Genomic DNA, 20162 nt, shown 5'->3' on the forward strand with positions numbered 1-20162 from the left:
GAAGTCATATTGGTGCTTTCAGTTTTTGGTGATGATGAATATGCTGCTCTAAACATTTACCTGTAGATTTTTATGTAGATATAAGTTTTCAAATCAGCTGGGTGAATACCTAAGAGCACAAGCGCTGGATCCCATGGTAAGAATATGTGTAGGTTTGTTAAGAAACTGCCAACTCTCTTCCAAAGTGGCTCTATCATTTTGCATTCCAATCAACAATGAATGAGAATTCCTGCTGCTCCATACCCTCACCGACGTTTAGTATTGTATATACATATTTTAAATATTAGCCATTCTAATAGGTGTGTCGTGGAAGCTCATTATTATTTTAATTGGCAATTTTCTAACAACAAGAGATTTTGTGCATCCTTTCATGTGCTTATTTGCCAATTATATATCTTTTTTTGGTGAGGTGTCCATTTGGATTTTTTGCCTATTTTTACATTGTATTGTTTGCTTTCATATTGTTTTTTTTTTTTTTTTTTTTTTTTTTGTATATTTGGATACAAGTCTGCTATGGCCTGAATCTTTATGACCCCTCAAAATTCATATGTTAAAATTTTAACACTCAACGGTTATGGTATGAGTAGGTGGGGCCTTTGGGAAGTGATTAGCTCATGAGTGTGGAGCCCTCATAAATGGGATTAGATTATGAAAATCCACAGAATTTCCTAGTTCTTTCCACCATGTGAGGACACAACAAGAATTCTATGACCCAGAAGAGAGCCCTTACTCAACCATGCTGCCCCCTTGATCTTGGATTTCCAACCTCCAGAACTGTGAGAAACAAATTTCTGTTGTTTATAAACTACCCAATCTGTAGTATTTAATTTTAACAGCCTGAATGAACTATGACAAAGTATGTGTTTTACAAATACTTTCTTGCAGTCTGTGGCTTGTTGTCATATTGTCTTTACTTTGTCTTTCACAAAGCAAAGGTCTTTAATTATAATAAAGTATAACATCAATTTTTTTTTCATTTATGAATCATACTTCTGGTATTATATCTAATAACTTATCACCAAACACAGGGTCACCTAGATTTTCTCCTGTGTTTTCTTCTAAGTTTTATAGTTTTGTATTTTTCATTTAGGTCTATAATCCATGTTGAGTTAATTTTTGTTAGTTAGGTGTCTATCTTCATTTTTTTTAAGCATATGCCTGTTGTAGTGGGTTGAATAGTGCTCCCACCCCCATTCTTGTCTATCTGGAATGTAGAATATGATCTTATTTGGAAATAAGGTCTTTGCAGATACAATTAAGGTGATTTCAGGAAGAAATCACATTGGGTTAGGGTGAAACCTGAATCCCAAACACCTTGATTTAGGACTTCAGACCTCTAGATCTGTGAAAAATAAATTTCTATTGTTTCAAGTCATGAAGTTTGTGGTACTTTGTTATGGCAGACCTAGGAAACTAATTAGACACCCAACTGTCCCAGCAGCGTCATTTGTCAAAAAGGCCATCCTTGGGGTACCTGGGTGGCTCAGTAGGTTGAGTGTCCGACTTCAGCTCAGGTCATGATCTCGAGGTTCATGAGTTTGAGTCCTGTGTCAGGCTCTGTGCTGACAGCTTAGAGCCTGGAGCCTGCTTCAGATTTTGTGTCTCCCTCTCTCTCTGACCCTCCCGTGCTTGCACAAGCTCTCTTTCAAAAATAAACATTAAAAATGTTTAATTAAAGAAGTAATAAAAAAATAAAATAAGAAAAGGGCTATCCTTTCTCTGTGGAATTTCTTTGCACCTTTGCCAAAGATCAGTTGACTCTATGTGTGTGAGTCCATATCTGGACTCTCTATTCTGTTCCATTGATCTATTTTTTTTTTTTTTTTTTTTTTGCCAATTCCACAGAGTATTGATTACTCTAGTTATAGTAAGTTTTTAAGTTGAATAGTGTTAGCCCTCAAACTTTGTTGTCCTTCCATATTATGTTGGCTATTCTGGGTCTTCTACTTCTCTTTATAAACTTTAGAATCAGTTTGTCAATGTCTATAAATAACTTGTTAAGATTTTAATTGGGATTGCATTGAATCTACAGATCAGGTTGGGACGAACTGATATCTTGACAATATTGAGTCTGCCTATTCACGAACATGGAATATTTCTCATTTATTTAGTTCTTTCCTGATTTGCTCATCAGAGTTTTATAATTTCCCTCATATAGATCTTGTACTTATTTTGTTAGATTGATAACTAAGTATTTCATTTGGGAGCTGCTTATGTAAATGGTATTATGTTTTTAATTTCAAGTTCCACTTGCTCATTGTTGATATACAGGAAAGCGATTGACTTTTGTATATTGTGTGATCCTACAACTTTGCTATAATTGCTTATTAGTTCCAGGAGTTTCTTTGTTGCTTCTTTTTGCTTTTCTACATAGATGATCATGTCATTTATGAACAAAGACAGTTTTATGTATTCCTTCCCAATCTGCATACCTTTTATTTATTTTTCTTGCCTTATTGCATTAGGAAGAGCTTTCAGTATGTGTTGGAAAGGAGTGGTGAGAGGGGGCATCCCTGCCTTGTACCTGATCTTAATGGGAAAGCTTTGAGTTTTACACTATTTTTTTTTATTTTTTTTTTTAATTTTTTTTTCAACGTTTTTTTATTTATTTTTGGGACAGAGAGAGACAGAGCATGAACGGGGGAGGGGCAGAGAGAGAGGGAGACACAGAATCGGAAACAGGCTCCAGGCTCCGAGCCATCAGCCCAGAGCCTGACGCGGGGCTCGAACTCATGGACCGCGAGATCGTGACCTGGCTGAAGTCGGATGCTTAACCGACTTGTGCCACCCAGGCGCCCCGAGTTTTACACTATTAAAGTGTGATACTAGCTGTAGGGTTTTTGTAGGTATTCTTTTTTTTTTTTTTTTTTTGAAGATGTTCTTTCTCAGGTGAAGGAAGTTACCCTCTATTCCTAGTTTACTGTGAGGTTTTATTATGAATTGGTGATGGATTTTATCAAATACTTTTTCTAAATCTGTTAATAGGATCTTGTGACTTTTCTATTTTAGTCTGTTGAGGTAATAAATTGCATTAGTTGATTTTCAAGTGTTGAACCAGCTTTGTATACATGGGATAAATCTCACTTGATCATGGAGTTTATTTTTTTAATACTTTTTTAGATTCAACTTGTTTAGAATTTTTGCATATATGTTTATAAGAGATATTGGTCTGTAGTTTTATTTTCTTGTAATGTCTTTGGCATTTTCTCTTTATTCTTTTTAGCATTTCCGTATCTATGCTTACATTATCCATATGTTTTTGCACGTGTCAAACTTTTCCATGAGTCATTACTATATTAATCATAGTTGACTTTAATTTTCTGTCTGATAATTACAAAATCTGTACTGTATTTGAGTCTGGCTTGGATACTTGCTTTGTCTTTTCCGATAACTTTTATTCTGGGCTTTTAGCATGCCTTACAACTTTTTTTTTTTTTAATCCAGACATGACATGTCACATAAGAACTAAGGTAAATAGAGCTTTAACTTGGGTTTTATGTTACTCTGACAGGGAGTTGGGTTGTGTTTACTGTTTACTATAGGTTAAGGTATCAAGGGTTTCAAATTCTTGTAGTTTCTTTGTTTTTGTCTCTCCTATTGATGATTGAAGTCTGAGCATTACAACCATTTCAACTGTAATCCACTGTCATTATATTGGAACCCTACTGCTGTGGTGGGGAAGACTTAAGGAAGTAAGTATTTTAAAATCTTATGTTTAAATTTCACTCTTGGTAGGCCTATGACCCTTGGCTGTGACTTCACAAGTTTTTGTACCTTTTCCCCCTGCCTTCCCCACCTTAGATAAGATAGGAAAACTAAAGGGAACCAGATCTGGGTCATTGTCCTTCCACCCATGTGAGATAAGGTCTGATAAAGTCTTTTCCCCTGGAGAAGGGGAAATTTTTATGGAAAATGCACTGGGCTTATTTCAACATGATTACTTTCTCCTTCCTTTGCCAAAGATACGAAGTGAGTTTTCCTGGCTCTTCACTGCGAGAAACTGGCTAGGTTCATGCTGGTGGAAACTATGAATTTTAGGTCCTCCCTAATACTGGAGCCCTGAGGAGTTTGTCACCCTCAAGCTAGTTCACCCTCAACCTCCAGAGATTCATCAAAATTACCATTACTTGTGTTGGTAATTTATGTTTCAAGTTTTGCCTTCAATAAATATTTGTCAATAGGTAGTATATGTCAGAAACACTTTTAGAAACTACCTATCAATGGTGAAGAAGATAAGAAAGCTCATTTTCTAATGGGGAAAGACACAAATAAAAAGATAATTGTAAAACAGAGAGATAAGGGAGTGCTATGATAGGGATAGTATCCAAGGTAGTATGAAAGTACATTTCTCTTAATTTATACTGGGCTTTATTTTCAGATTCTCCACATAGAATAAAATACAAAAATAATGAGACAGCTGTATTTGGAGAAAATGTGACGATTTTCTGCAATTTGACAACTCCAGCAGATGTTGTGCAAATTACCTGGCAGAAGATCCAAGGTTCTTTGCGACAAAATATTGGCACATATAGCAATATATATGGAGAAAAGATTCTTCCACCATACAGAGATCGGCTGCACTGTGAGGTCATCGAACCCAATTCCTCATTCATAACTATCCGTGAAGTAACATTTGAAGATGAAGCCTGCTACAAATGTCTATTTAATGTGTTCCCGCAAGGCAGCCATAGTGGACAAATTTGCCTTAACATTATAGGTATGTAAATGTTTTATGTAGAGTCAAAATCAAGGAGATGTGAGCTTTGAAGTTTAAGGTCCAGAGAAAGAATATTAGAGAAGGAAAGACTATTATAGAGGCCATCCATAACCAGTCTTTTGTTATACAGAAGAAAAAAAGTGGAAGCCAATGATGGCTACATGACTTTCTGATTTCCACATGGTTCCTGACCAGGCATAACATTTAGGTCTTCTGACCTCTCATCTAAATTTTACACTGCATTGATTTTAATCCAGTAGATAAAAGTCATAAATGACATCAGAATTTTCACTGGGAAAGAGAGGAAAAGAAAAAGAGAGAGTAGAGAGAAAAAAAAAGAGGAAAGAAGACTTAGAGAATAAAAATTTACTAACAAATTAACAAAATGTTGAAGGAATAGTGATAGTGACATAGTGTCCCCTCATTATTTTGCTATAACTTGAAAGTGTTGGAGATTTATAATATGTAATTTTAAGGTTGAATGAAAGTGAAGATACCAACTGTTCCTCTTAAATTGGAATAGTGGGTATAAGAGATGAAATTGTGAAGTTTTGCAAAATGTGAGGAGAGGTATCTGAGAGGGACATGTTTACAACATTTCACTGTCATATAAAAATTTGGGGAAGTCCATCTTTAACACTTCAGAAATCTTGTGTGACATATTTTTATATTTAATTTTGTGTCTCCTTTTTTGTCTCAGCTGTATCTGAAATAAAAACTGAGCTCCAGTCGAACTTTGACTCTGAAGATTTTCTTAGTTTTACTTACTCAGCTGTGGGAAAACCTGTTCCTCAAATATCTCTTTTCCCATCAAAAGTCTTGATTAATCCACCAGAGGAATACCTTGCTCAGAACCCAAATGGCACAGTGACTATCACGAAAATGTACAATGTCTCCTTGGAGACTGTGAGATCCCTAAGTCTCCAACACCTGATTGTGCACATGGATCATCCTCTAAGGAATGAAGAGAAGATTGTTCCTCTGTCAGTCAAACAAGAATGTAAGTAGAAATAATAATCAACAAGGGGAAATGTTTTAAAAATTCATACCAGAAGTGTTTGTGTACTCATCTATTTTTAGAAATGTTAAGTCTTTGTGGTACTCCTGCATGGTTAAAAGAATCAGGCAATGCAAATGTTCTCTACCCCAGTTCTGTCTCCAATGGTAACTGTTCTTAAAGGGCAAAGTTTTCATTGATCTCCCTTAACTGCTTTCCACTGAATTTCTGCCACAGGCAGTGAAGACTAGGTTCACTCATACCTCCTTCAACCTTTCCTCCTCCCAATATGGTTCCTTTCTTCCCAATATAGTTCTCTTACTGCTTACCTCTGCAGCCGTCAGCAGCATGGTAAAACCTATTTTTTGTTTCATCCACCATAGAAAGTCTCTCTCAGCTGCCCGTTTCTCCTTGCCTGTCTTCCACCCAAGCTCTGTCAATTGTACCCTCTGTTTCAAAGCCGTAGTTAAACAAGGTATGATTTTTCTTAAAACTTTAAATAATAATTTCAATATATTTATGTTCTGTATTTATATAATATAATTGCCTACAAAATTTAAATAATTGTTTTTATATTTCACCTGCATAATCTTTCAACATGAAACCATTTTGTCTCTACACATTAAGTGTAAATCTGATATATTTAGGTTTTCATTTACCGCCTTATTATTTGTTTTCTATTTTCTGACCTGTTTTATAATCTTTTCTCTCCCTGAATTCTTTTGGATTATTTATTTTTGTTTCATTTACTTCTTCTATTAGTTTGTTAACTATACATTCCTGCACCCCTCTTTAAGGGTTGTCTTGGAGACTGCAACATACATATCTTGACTTATTAAAGTCTAATATAATTTACTATTTTTACTACTTTTCAGATAATGCAATGGGCTTATATGAATGCCCACTCCTTGTGCTATTTGTTTGTGCATTTTATTTATTTATTTATTTATTTATTTATTTATTTATTTGAGTATAGTTGACAAACAATGCTATATTAATTTCGGGCGCATATTTTGTACATTTTAATTCTTTATATATGTTTAAATGCCAAAATATGTTATCGTTTTTGTTCCTGTTATTTATAATAATATTCTTTATATTTATCCTTTCCATTGTTTTTTATTTCTTTGTCCATGTTCACACTTTTCTTTCTGCCTAAAGAATTCTTTTTTGTTTTTTTCATAGTGGAAAATTATAGATGGCCAATTATTTTAATATTTTTGGTCATAAAATGTTTTAACTTTTGAAGAACATTTTTACAGGATTTCTGATTCCAGTTTGATAGTTATTTCGTATTTTTCATCACCTTGACAATGGTATTTTATTGGCTTCAGACTTTCATTACTTTTGTTGAAAAGATATATATCAATTTTATTGCTGGTCCTTTGAAATGTATCTCCCTTTCATCCTGGCGGCTTTTAAGATTTTCTCCTTGTATTTGTTTTATGTCAGTTTTATTATTAATGCTTTGGTGTCACATCCTTTGTATTTGTCTTGCTTGTGTTTTCCTAAGGTTCTTGAGTCTTTAGTTAATGTCCTTCATCACTTTTGGAAAAATGTAAACTCAGGAAGTGGGGAGGATAAAATTTGTCCATAATTTGTCACATTCATTCAAGAACAAAAAGCATCACTTGCCATCAATGATATTGGTACATAAAATTTGAATGAGTGAAGGACACATCACATTTTTTGGAAGTTTAACAATTTGGGGTACATAACCAGCTACTGGACTATTGGAATAAGTAGCCTACTACATAGTACAGATGGGCTAAACATAACCTCATTTGAACCTAGGATGTCTCATTAATCTCTGAATTAAACAATCTGTAGACTAACCTAAATAAAGTACAAGGTAATAACCAGCACAAAATGAAACTACTACAAAATATAACACACTCAGGCCAACATAAATTATCCTTCCATCATTTTCATGCCTCACTCCCCCAGGTTAACACAACCTGGTTAAAGCAAAGTCGCCTCAGTGCTGTGGAATTAGAACAGTGGGAAATTTCCCTAGTGATTCTGATAGTCATGCTAACAGGCCACAGGGTGTCTCCTATGGTCTTACAATGCTGTTTCATGTGATTGATAGTTTGCTTGTTACACAACTTTAGTTTAACAACTCTTTTGCCCTCAGAATTTGCAAAGTAGTCCTCCATTGTCTTTGATCGTCCATTGTGATTGATGAAAAGTCAAATGTCAATCAGAAAATTGTAATAGTAAATATTACCATATCTTCTCTTTGGTAATGATAACCTTCTCATTATCCTTAGAGCTCTGAAACTTTCTACTACTATTTTTAGAGTATTTTATTTATAGTTCTTTAATGTAATTGGCATTTGGTGAGTTCATTCAATTTGGAGACTCAAATCTTTAAAAGACCCTGAATATTCTCTCCTTTCTTTGAAAAATTTCCACCTGTTCACTTAATTTATTCTCTTTTTACAAACTTCAATTAACTGGGCATGAAAACATTTACATTGAATCTTATTTTCATCTTTTAAAAAATATGTCTTTTCTTCCCTTCATAGTATCTGGGAGACTTAAATATCTTTAAATTTTTTCACTCAAGTTTTTCTTTTTTTGACAATCAGGCTTATAATTTTGAATTGCTTTTATAATTAAAGATTAATTTTATAAATTAAAGTTGATTTAATTTTTTCATACCCTTCTCTTCCTGCTTTAAGAAAGTAATATCTTGTCAAATCTTGTAATTATCTTCTGTTTCTTTATCTCCTCCACTGCCCACCCTTGGGACACTACCATCATTTTAATTTTATTTATGCTTCCTTTACTCAATCTTTCTCACTTTGATTACAGGTTTTATTCAAACTCTGATGAGCCCTGACTGCAGCTTTACAGATTTTTTGTGTGTTTTTTTTACATCTTGTAAAGAGACAGACTTTTGTTTGTAGAAAGGAGGCAGCAGAAGACTCTAAAAGCCAGAATGGAGGGGCCTATACTCAAGGTGTCTGACCCCCTACCCTAAGTATTCCTAGTATATATTCATTATATTCAATGAATTACTTAACTCTTCCTTCTTCCTCTTCCCCTTGTCCTCCTCCTCCTCCTCCTCCTCCTCCTCCTCCTCCTTCTTCTTCTTCTTCTTCTTCTTCTTCTTCTTCTTCTTCTTCTTCTTCTTCTTCTTCTTCCTGAAGGATCAGAGCACCTGGCTGTCCAGAACCGAACTTTCGGATATGGAAATGGGTGCTTTTGAGTGTAAGTTTCATTATGTGATTAATCCCTCCTTCTTTTGTCATCTGAGTTCTAATGCTGTCCAGTTTCTGTGGGGCTCTCTCTGCAGGTGTAGTCTGTTCTGTGCATACATGAGCCTGCAGCTTCTCTCACCCTGCACCTTCAGAGGCCATTCCTCTATCCACTTCACATCTGTTGTAAATTTGTTTAAATCTCTTGCCAATGAAGATCATTCTTCTGTCTGCTGTTTTTCACTGAATCAGTTTATTTTTGTTACTATAATTTTAATGGAGTCTTAGGAAGGGTAGAGGTAAATATTTTTGTTACATGTGTTTCTTGAAGCTGAAGTTAATCAGGTCCTCTTTCCTGTAAAAATTCCTTAAATCATGAGATTGGAACATGCCCATTGAATAGGATATGTATATATCTCTCATCAATCTATTGGCTGGATTATTATGGTTAATTTCACTTCTCACTAAAATGCAAATGCCTGTAAAGAAGTAACTTGTCAATTCAGAAGATAATTCTTCCTTGCTTAGCTTTGCAACAAATAGTAGGGATATAAATTCCTGATTTTTTTTTTTTTTTTTTTTTAGAGAGAGAGAAAGCATGTCAGCAGGAGAGGGGCAGAGGGAAAGAGGGAGAGAATCTCAAGCAAGCTCCGCACTGAGCATGATGTGGGGGCTCGATCCCACAATCCTGGGATCATGACCTGAGCTGAAATCAAGAGTCGGACCTGCAACCGACTAAGCCACCTAGGTGCTCCCTATAAATTTCTGGTTTTACTGAAATCTCATAGAAAGCCTTTTTTCCCCATGCTTTATTATTGCTGACTTTAGTGCTGTGTTCACATTTTAGTGCCAATTTCAGGGCTGTATTCACATTTTATGCCCATTCAACCTTCTTTGCCCAGTTTGAATGAGCTATGTAGTATCTCATTGAAAAAGAATATAGTTAAAACTAGAACCTGAGACCAAGTGACATCTGAACAGTCAAAAATAAATAGCACAGAGTTTCTCACATGGATTTTCCTAACAGTATCAACGAAGAAGTAATCGCTAACAAAAATTTCTCGAAAAAAGGACTCAAAAACTCTACCACAAGCAGACCTAAGAATGCAAAATGCACAATAATTCATGTCATTTACTGTAAGCACAATTTCCTCACAAGGTCCATCCACAAAGTGTATTGATTCATTTTTATATTATATCTAAGAACTAGCATTGATAATCATGATGATCTTCGGTTAAATTTAAGTTGTAATGAAAAATGTAATTATATTCAGAAGATAGAATATACATATCTATACACAGATAGAAGTGGATTTGTAAGGGGCGCCTGGGTGGCTCAGTCAGTTAAGCGTCCGACTTCGGCTCAGGTCATGATCTTGCGGTCCATCAGTTTGAGCCCCGCGTTGGGCTCTGTGCTGACCGCATAATCTTGCGGTCCATGAGTTTGAGCCCCACGTCGGGCTCTGTGCTGACCGCTCAGAGCCTGAAGCTTTTTTCGGATTCTGTGTCTCCCTCTCTCTCTGACCCTCCCCCATTCATGCTCTGTTTCTCTCTGTCTCAAAAATAAATAAACGTTAAAAAAAAAAAAAGAAGTGGATTTGTAATACAATTTAGGAATACTGTGGCCAAAATAGTTACTATAAAGAGTGTTGATAGGGCACCTGGGTGGCTCAGTTGGTTAGGTATCAGACTCTTGATTTTGGCTCAGGTCATGGTCTCATGGTTTGTGAGACTGGATTCTCTCACTCCCTCTCTATCTGCCCCTCCCCTACTTGTGCTCTTTTTCTCTAAAAATGCATTTTAAAAAACTTAAAAAAAAAGAACTTATCCAACTCAACACTCAAAAAACAGCTAATCCAGTTAAGAAATGGTCAGAAGACATGCATGAACAGACATTTCTCCAAAGAAGGTATACAAATGCCTAACAGACACATAAAAAAATGCTCAACATCACTCATCATCAGGTAAATACAAATCAAAACCACAATGAGATACCACCTCACACCTGTCAGAATGGCTAACATTAACAACTCAGGAATCAACAGATGTTGGCAAAGATGCAGAGAAAGGGAAACCCTCTTACACTGTTGGTAGGATTGCAAACTGGTGCAGCCACTCTGGAAAACAGTGGGGAAGTTCCTCAAAAATTAAAAATAGATCTACCCTGTGACCCAGCAATTGCACTGCTAGGTCTTTATCCAAAGGAAACCAAAATGCTGATTTGAAGGGGCACATGCCCCATTGTTTACAGCAGCACTATCAACAATAGCCAAATTATGGAAAGAGTCCAAGTATCCATCAACAGATGAATGGATAAAGAAGATGTGATAAATATATACACAAAAGAATATTACTCAGCCATCAAAAAGAATGAAATCTTGCCATTTGTATCAATGCGGATGGAACTAGAGTGTGTTATGCTAAATGAAAAAAGTCGATCAGAGAAAGACAAACACCATATGATTTCACACATATGTGGTATTTAAGAAACAAAACAGATGAACATAGGGGAAGGGAAGGAAAAATAAAATAAGATAAAAACAGAGAGGGCGGCAAACCACAAGAGAGTGTTAAAAAAAGAACAAGCTGAAGGTTCCTAGAGGGGCAGTTAGTGGGGTGATGAGCTAAATGGCTGGTGGGCATTAAGGAGGGTACTTGTGATGAGCACTGGGTGCTATATATAAGTGATGAATCACCAAATTCTACTCCTGAAACCAATACTATACTATATGTTAACTAACTTGAATTTAAATAAAATCTTGGAAGAAAATGTAAAAAAAGTGTTGATACTCAAAGTTTTACAATATTCTTTTTCATAAGACTGCAGGCTCTGGAATCAGACAATACTGAACTTGCTTCCCAATTTTGCCACTTAATCACTATGTATCTTTGGCCAATTTTCTTAACATCTCAGAGCCTCTATTTTCCCATCTGTATCTAATAATGTACTCCCCTGGTTAATGTAAATAATCCTTATAAGATGCTTATCACATTGCTTAACACATTAGTCTTAAGTATTAATTATCATTATAAATTTATTTTCTGGGGCTTTTGCAGATACATTTTAATAATTGAATAATATTTCATTGTGACTACATTATATTTTTCTTAAACATTTTCTTGTGATTGTTCTTTTGGTGGTTATATCTTTTTTTCTTATTCTTGAGTGTGGTAAAAAGGTATTAAATATTATCTGTCTTCAATTTGAAAATGCGTTAGTATATTCTTTTACAAAATTGAATATGGTACAATAATATTAAAGTATCAATTTCATTATCAACAAAGCAATGGTAAATCAAAAGAGCATTGAAGATTTAAAGTACCATGTATAGAAATGACATATAGTCACAAAGAATATGTTTCTGCTTATGTCTTTCAGGTACTTCTGGTTCTCCTTATATTTTGTTGTATGCATTTGGTTCATTCATAATTTTTCTATGTATTGTATTTATCATTTTCCATCTTGTTCAGAGAAAGAAAAAGTAAGTTATATTACTCCCTGTCTATGATAGGGAATGTGGGTAAAATAGGTCTAGTTTTAAATCTAAAAAAAAATTTTTTTCATGGAAAAATTCATCATGGAAAGAATGATGATGGAAAACTCTTTTACCTATATTTAATAATTCTTGCAGTCAAGGGTTTATTCTTATTAAAATGACACCCTACTTGGGATTGTTACAAAGGTAGGCTGTTAGTAATTTATGCTATGGTAAATTGAGTTTAAGATTCTTTCTTGAGGACAGATTTTGACAGGACAGAGCATATGGACTTCAGGTGACTGGTGGGAGGGGACCCACTGAGTGGTGAAAAAGGCTGAATGTGAACAGTTTTTAGGCTTCAAGAATGAATGAAAGGAGGTTTTTAAAAGAGGTGATTGCCATAGTAAAAATGGGAGTCAACAGTGGTCTGGACTAGGGTGGTAGCAGTGGGAGTTGAGGGAATTAGGGATAGGTTTAGGATGACAAGATTTGCTGCTGGAGAAGATGTGGATAAAGGGTAAATGGGGGAAATTATCTTGATGATTCTAAATGTTTTGCCATGGAGTGAAGAAACCTTTTACAAATGGGGAATTATTAGAGAAAGAACAAATTTGGAGGGAGGATCAAGAGTTCTATTTTGAACATATTTGTTTTTACATGCTTATTTGACATCCAAGAGAATATGTCAATTATCTCTACATATGAATCTGGAATTTATAGAGCAGATAAGGACCAGAGGTACAAATTTGGGAGAGTAGAAGGTATGCTCTTTAACAGGACAAATCCTAAGTTATGACTCCACTACAATAGAGTGGAAATAACCTGCAAGTTCTGCTAATGGATTATATTTATGCTGAACTCAGCATTGAAAAGATATTTTGATCAATCTCTAAAGAGATCTGAATCTCCCTTTTTTTTTTGCTTTTTTTTAAAAAAATTCATAGCATACTCTCACAAGATACTGCCATTAGGGGGAGTGTTTGGACTGTATTCTTCTAATGAATATATCAATGTCATCATACCTGTAGGTCAGAGAATGTGCCTGAAACCACACCCCAGCTGAGACATCCTGAGGTGGAGTCCTTAGTAACCCGATTTTTTCCTGCTCACAGGTAATTAAATTGGCAGGTGTGTGATTTTTGCTGTCACTGTGTATACTTCAGATTTAAGACTTAACCTTCCATATTAAATCATCCATTTGGTAGCAACAATTATCATTTAAAAAATAAATGGAAACAAAGATTTGTTTATATAATCCAGTTGCATGAACTAGTGGGTTCAAGTGAAATTGTATTAATGTTAATGACTTTGAATGTTCCTATTCATCTCCTGATTCAGGATCCCTCCAATCAACACCAGTTGAATGGTTTCTTTGATTTGTGTGATTGTGTGTGTGTGTGTGTGTGTGTGTGTGTGTGTGTGTGTGTGTTTTCTGATTATTAGTAAGTATGAGCATGTCTTCATGTATTTGTTAGACATTCAGGTTTCCCCTTCTGTGAGGTTCTTGTCTACATCTTCATGCAATTCCTGGTTGTTTGTCTATATTTGCAGAAATTCTTTATATTTTAGATTCTTTGCATACTAGACATTGATTACTTCTCCCTATTTGGCACCACTGTATCTCAGTTACATCATTAAAAGAACAGAAATATTTAATGCTTTAATGTTGTTAAATTCATCAATTTTCACCTAACAGTTTGAGTTTGGGGAATTATTTAAGAAGTCATTATCCACCTAAATTCACAAAAATATGATCATATTTATTGGCTTCATATTTTTCTATTTTATGTTTAGATTTTTATTTATCTACTTATTTTTTTAAATGTTTATTTATTTTAAGAGAAAGAGCATGCACACACACAAGCTGGGGAGGGGCAGAGAGAGAGGGAGACAGAGGATCTGAAGCAAGACTCTTCACTGTTATCAGAGTTCAAACTCACAAACTATGAGATCATGACCTGAGCCACCCAGGCACCCAGAATTTCCTTCTTTTTATTTAATTTTATTTTTTTAATTTTACTTTTTTTAATTTACATCCAAATTAGTTAGCATATAGTCCAACAATGATTTAAGGAGTGGATTCCTTAGTGTCCCTTACCCATTTAGCTCATCCCCCCTCCCACAACCCCTCCAGTAACCCTCAGTTTGTTCTCTGTATTTATGTGTCTCTTCTGTTTTGTCCCTCCCTGTTTTTATATTCTTTTTGTTTCCCTTCCCTTATGTTCATCTGTTTTGTCTCTTAAAGTCCTCATATGAGTGAAGTCGTGTGATTTTTGTCTTTCTCTGACTAATTTCACTTAGCATAATACCCTCCAGTTCCATCCACGTAGTTGCAAATGGCAAGATTTCATTCTTTTTGATTGCCAAGTAATACTCCATTGTGTATATATACCACATCTTTTTTATCCACAGAATTTCCTTTTTTTTTAAGTTGAGTAGTATTCTGTTGTTTGTGTGTACCATATTTTCTTTATCCATTCATCTGTTGATCAACATTTAGGTTGTTTCTACATCTTGGCTGTTGTGCACAGTGCCACAAGGAACATGGAAGTACTAATATCTCTTTGAGATTCTGATTTCACTTCTTTTCCATAAATACCCAAAAGTGGGATTGCATCATATGTACTTTTATTTTTATTTTTTGAGAGGTGGGGAGGGGTTGCGGAAGAGGGGGAGAGAGAAAAAATCTTTTTCCCTCTGTGGGTATGGAGCCCAACACGGGGCTCGATCTTACAACCATGAGATCATGACCTGAGCTGAAATCAAGAGTTGGTTGCTTAACCGACTGAGCCACCCAAGTGCCCCTATTTTTAATTTTTAAAGAAATCTCCATACTGTTTTCCACATTGGCTGTACCATTTTGCAACTCCACCAATAGCAAGCAAGGGTTTCAATTTCTACACATCCTCATCAACCTATGCTGTCTTTTGTTTCTTGTTTTATTAGTTTTGGTTTTTTTTGTTTGTTTGTTTCTTTCTAGTTATTAGCAAGTTGTTTTAATTGAAGTAAGTTAACATACAATATTATATATTAGTTTCAAGTGTACAACATAGTGATTTGATAATTATATATGTTACATATGCTCACCACAATAAATGTAGTTACTATCTGGCATGATACAAAGTTATTACCATATTATTTACCCTATTCCCTATGCTGTATTTTTCATCCCTGTGACTTAATTATTTTATAACTGGAAGTTTGTACTTCGTAATTCCCTTCATCTATTTTGTCCATTTCCCCACCTTCTTCCCCTCCGGTAACCATTAGTTTGTTCTCAGTATTTATGAGTCTTTCTGCTTTTTGTTGGTTCATTGGTTTGTTGGTTTGTTGATTTGTTTTGTTTTTTAGATTCCACATATAACGGCAATCATATGATATTTGTCTTTCTCTGTCTGACTTATTTCACGTGGCATAATACCCTCTAGGTCTATTCATGTTGTTGTGAATGGCAAGATTTCATTCTTTCCTGTGGCTGAAAAATGTATATATCTCACATCTTCTTTATCCATTCATTTAGTGGTGGATACTTAAGTTGATTCCATATCTTGGTTATTGTAAATAGTGCAGCAATAAACACAGGGGTGCATATATCTTTTTGAATTAGTGTTTCCATTCTCTTTGGGTAAATACCCAGAAGTGGAATTACTTAATCATACAGTATTTCTAATTTTTAATTTTTTGAGGAACCTCCATACTGTTTTCCACAGTGGCTGCATCAGTTTACATTCCTACCAACAGTGCACAAGGTTTCTCTTTTCTCCATATCCTCTCTGACACTCGTTTTATTTTTTGATACTAGCCATTCTGACAGGTGGAAGATGACATGTTAACAATATTAATTCACAAATATCCTAAATTTGGTCAGTAAATCTCCTTCATGGATAGCCCAGGTGCTTTCCAAGAGGCTGCTTCTGTGCTGGGTCTCAGACGGAGTGATATACTGTGCTGGCCCTTTGAGAGTCTCAATTTCTTATGGCTCTCTGGATCTCCCCAAATTAAGCCCCTCTGGTTTTCAAAAGCTCCTGGAGTTAAGCCCTGATGACTTTCAAGGCCAGATGTTGTGAGGTTTTATGTTCCCTTTCCTGTTCAGGTCCCCAGAGCCAGTGGTGCCTGATGTGGGTCTTGGTCCCCTTGCTCCTCAGGGAGGACCTCCGCACCTGTGATATCCCTTCTGCCTGTAGGTCACCATGTTGGAGGTTTGGTTCCTGGCTGCATCTCTGCCCTTCCTACCCTTCTCACTGGGACTTCTATTTATGTCTTCAGCTGTGAAAAATCCGTTCACCAGGCCCAAGTTTTTTTCAGAGAGAGCTATATTACATGTACTTGTTGCCTTGGTGAGCTCATGGGAGGAGGTGAACTCAAAATCCTTCTATGCTGCCATTTTCCCCACTTTCCTGTCTCATTATCTTGATAACAGCCATCCTGGCATGTGTCAAATAATATCTCACTGAGGTACTGATTTGCATTTCCCTGACAATTAACAACATTGAGCACTTCTTCACATGCCTGTTGGCCATTTATATCTTCTTTGAGAAATATCTGTGCAGATTTCAAATCCTTAGTTTATTTTTTTTACAGCTGGGTTATTGGGGTTTTTTTGCTATTGAGTTGCAGTTCTTTATGTGCTTTGGAGATTAACCTCTTATCAGTCACATGGTTTGAAACTATTTTTTTTCCAGAGGTCAGGTTGTCTTTTATCACTAGCACTGATTAATTTAAAAACACACCTGGAAGCATGCCCTAAATAAAATGAAAACTCGTTTTAGCAACTCATTAGGCCAGATGATGTGACTGAAATTGAGAAATGGATACATTCCTAGAAACACAATAACCACCATGATGAAATCTTGAAGAAGTAGAAAAGTCTGAACAGACCTATATCTAGTATGGAGAGTAAATCAGAAATCAAAAACTTTCAACAGAGAAAAGGCCAGGACTATTTGGCTTCACTAGTGAATTCAACCAACACTTAAACAAGAGTTGGGGCGCCTGGGTGGCTCAGTCAGTTATGCATCCGACTTCAGCTCAGGTCACGATCTCACTGTTCCCGCTTCAGGCTCTGTGCTAACTCCTCACAGCCTGCAGCCTGTTTCAGATTCTGTGTCTCCCTCTCTCTCTTGGCCCCTCCCCTGCTCGTGCTCTGTCTCTCTCTCTCAAATATAAAGACAATATTAAAAAAAAAATTTAAACAAGAGTTAATGTCAATGCTTCTCAAACTCCTTTAAACAAATGAAGGGGAGGGAACACTTCCCAACTCATTTGTTGAAGCCAAGGGTACCTTGATACCAAAGCCAAAGACATCACAAGAAAACAAAAACAAAACAAAAACAAAAACAAAACTCTCAGCCAATATTCCTACAAATATAGATGCAAAAATCTTTAACAAAATACTAGCAAACTGAATCCAGCAGCATATTAAAAGGCACACACACCATGACCAAGTGGGATTTATCTCTGGGATGCAAGGATAATTCAACATCTGCAAATTAATTAATGTGATACACCATATTAACGCAATAAAGGATAAAAGTCACATGATCATCTCAATACATGTAAAAAAAGCATTTGAAAAAATTCAAGATACTTTCATGATGAAAATTTTGAACAAAGTAGGAATAGAAGGAAAGTATCTCAACATAATAAATGTCATATTTGAAAAAACCATAGCTAACAACACCCTCAACAGTGAAACACTGAAAGCTTGACCTCTATGATCAGGAACAAAGCATGAGTGCACACTCTTAACACTTGTATCTAACATAGTACTGGAAGTCTTAGCCAGAGGAATTAATCAGGAAGAAAAAAACAAAAAGCTTAGAAATCAGTAAGGAAGAGGTAAAACTGTCCTTGTTTGCAGATGCCATGATCTTATATATACAAAATCCCAAAGACGCCATAAAAAACTTAGAATATATAAATGAATTCAGGAAAGTTACAATATAAAAAAACCAACATACAAAAATCAGTTGTGTTTCTACACTAACAATGAACTGTCTAAAAAGGAAATTAGGAAAAGCAATTCCATTTACAGTAACACCAAAAGAAATAAAATACTTAGGAATAAAACTAACAAAGGAGGTAAAAGACTTGTATACTGATAACTATAAAACATTAATGAGGGGTGTCTGGCTGGCTCACTCAGAAGACCATGCGACTCTTGATCTCATCGTGAGTTTGAGACCCACGTTGGGTGTAGAGATTACTAAAAATAAATTAATTAAAAAAACATTAATTAACAAAATTAGACAAGACAGAGCAAATGGGACAATATCCCAAATTCATGTACTGGAAGCCTTAATATTGTTAAAGTGTCAGTTATTAAATTTTTTGTGACCAATTTGGCACTTTCAGAATTTTGCCCATTTTGTGTTTTCGAATTGATATGAATGTTCATAATATTGTCTTATTTTTTTCTATTTGTTATATCAATGCTAGTTCTCATTTTTCATTCTATATTGTTTCTTTTTATTTTTAATTTTCTTAGCAATTTTTGCCACAGATTTGTTCAATTAATTTCTAGACGAAAGCCCTTTTTTTGTTCATTCAATTTTGTTCCTTCTAATTGATTTTTGTCTTTAGTTTTATCAGCTGGCTCCACTGTCAGAGCAGAGCCCAACACAGAACTCAATCCATGACCTTGGGATCATGACCTAAGCTGAAATCAAGAGTCAGATGCTCAACTGACACTGAGTCACCCAGGCACCCCTGTCCAAGAATTTTAAATGTCATATTTCCCTTTTTTTGCAAAATGTTAATTTTATGTAAGCACATTTCTTCTTTTCCAAAGAACTTTTAAAGCAATATTTATGCTTCATAATGGCAGGGATTTTTTTCCCCTCATTCACTCTTCTGTGTCCTAAGTTTCTATCTTTTGTGTTTTTAACCTAGTTGTATATGTTGCAGTTACTGATATATATAATAGGACATTTTTTCCATTTTATTTTTAAATTTATATTTTACTTTAGTGATAGTCTTTTTTTCTCCCATACTGTCTGTCATTGGGTTAAATATTCTTTTGTTACTTTGAGTTATATTTCATGCTTAGTCTTCTGATGTTCTTTCCTAACTTACTAAGGACAATACTTGTATTTATTTTATAATGTCAATTTCTTAAACATATACAACTTGCCATAATTCTCACCTACCTCCCATGATCTCCTTTCCTCCTTCCATGTAGGTTTGAATTATTCAATTATTTTATATAGGGATACAAGTTGGGGGAATTTGCTTTATGGGGGCAATTCATCAATTTTTATGAATTATTTATCCTTTCTATATATCTTTCTGTTTGTCTGGAAAAATCCAGTCATTATGTTATTATTTACAGCCCTCAGATTTACAGCCACATGGATGCTTAAGTAAAAGCTTTTTCCCAGCACCTTGTCAAAGGGTGGTCCTAGGAAAACATAAAGGCTTCAGAAGATGAACAGTTCATTGATTTCTCTCTCTCTCCCTAAGAGCCAAGAACTCTGGAATGTGTTAAAATAAGAAGACTCCTCATCATTAACTCAAGTGGAAAAAAAAAATCACATCATGAAAGAAGAGATCATTACAGAATTGGTTGCTTGAATATATAATTTGATACTAGATACATTGATTGCTTGAATATATAATTTGATTCTGGATAAAAAAATAAATGTACAATTGTTTTTTATTTTTTTTAGTGTTTATTTATTTTTTAGAGATAGAGTGGGGGAAGGGCAGACGGAGGGAGACACAAAATCCGAAGCAGGCTCCAGGCTCTGAGCTGTCAGCACAGA

At 35.2% G+C, this 20162-nt stretch overlaps 1 protein-coding gene across 1 annotated transcript in view; it reads left to right on the forward strand.

The window, feature by feature from the left end:
- Window positions 1–19967, forward strand: part of LOC122241905 (nectin-1-like) — a 35848-nt gene extending 15881 nt beyond the window's left edge. Inside the window, exons 3-7 of the mRNA XM_042998331.1 lie at window positions 4379–4717; window positions 5418–5717; window positions 6098–6189; window positions 13428–13511; window positions 19861–19967. Coding sequence (XP_042854265.1) covers window positions 4379–4717; window positions 5418–5717; window positions 6098–6099 — 641 coding nt within the window. The 3' untranslated portion in view covers window positions 6100–6189; window positions 13428–13511; window positions 19861–19967. The remainder of the gene's footprint in view (window positions 1–4378; window positions 4718–5417; window positions 5718–6097; window positions 6190–13427; window positions 13512–19860) is intronic.
- The last annotated feature ends 195 nt before the right edge of the window (window positions 19968–20162 follow it).

This window comes from Panthera tigris, chromosome C2 (assembly GCF_018350195.1).
Source record: "Panthera tigris isolate Pti1 chromosome C2, P.tigris_Pti1_mat1.1, whole genome shotgun sequence".
NCBI classification, from domain to species: Eukaryota; Metazoa; Chordata; class Mammalia; order Carnivora; family Felidae; genus Panthera; species Panthera tigris.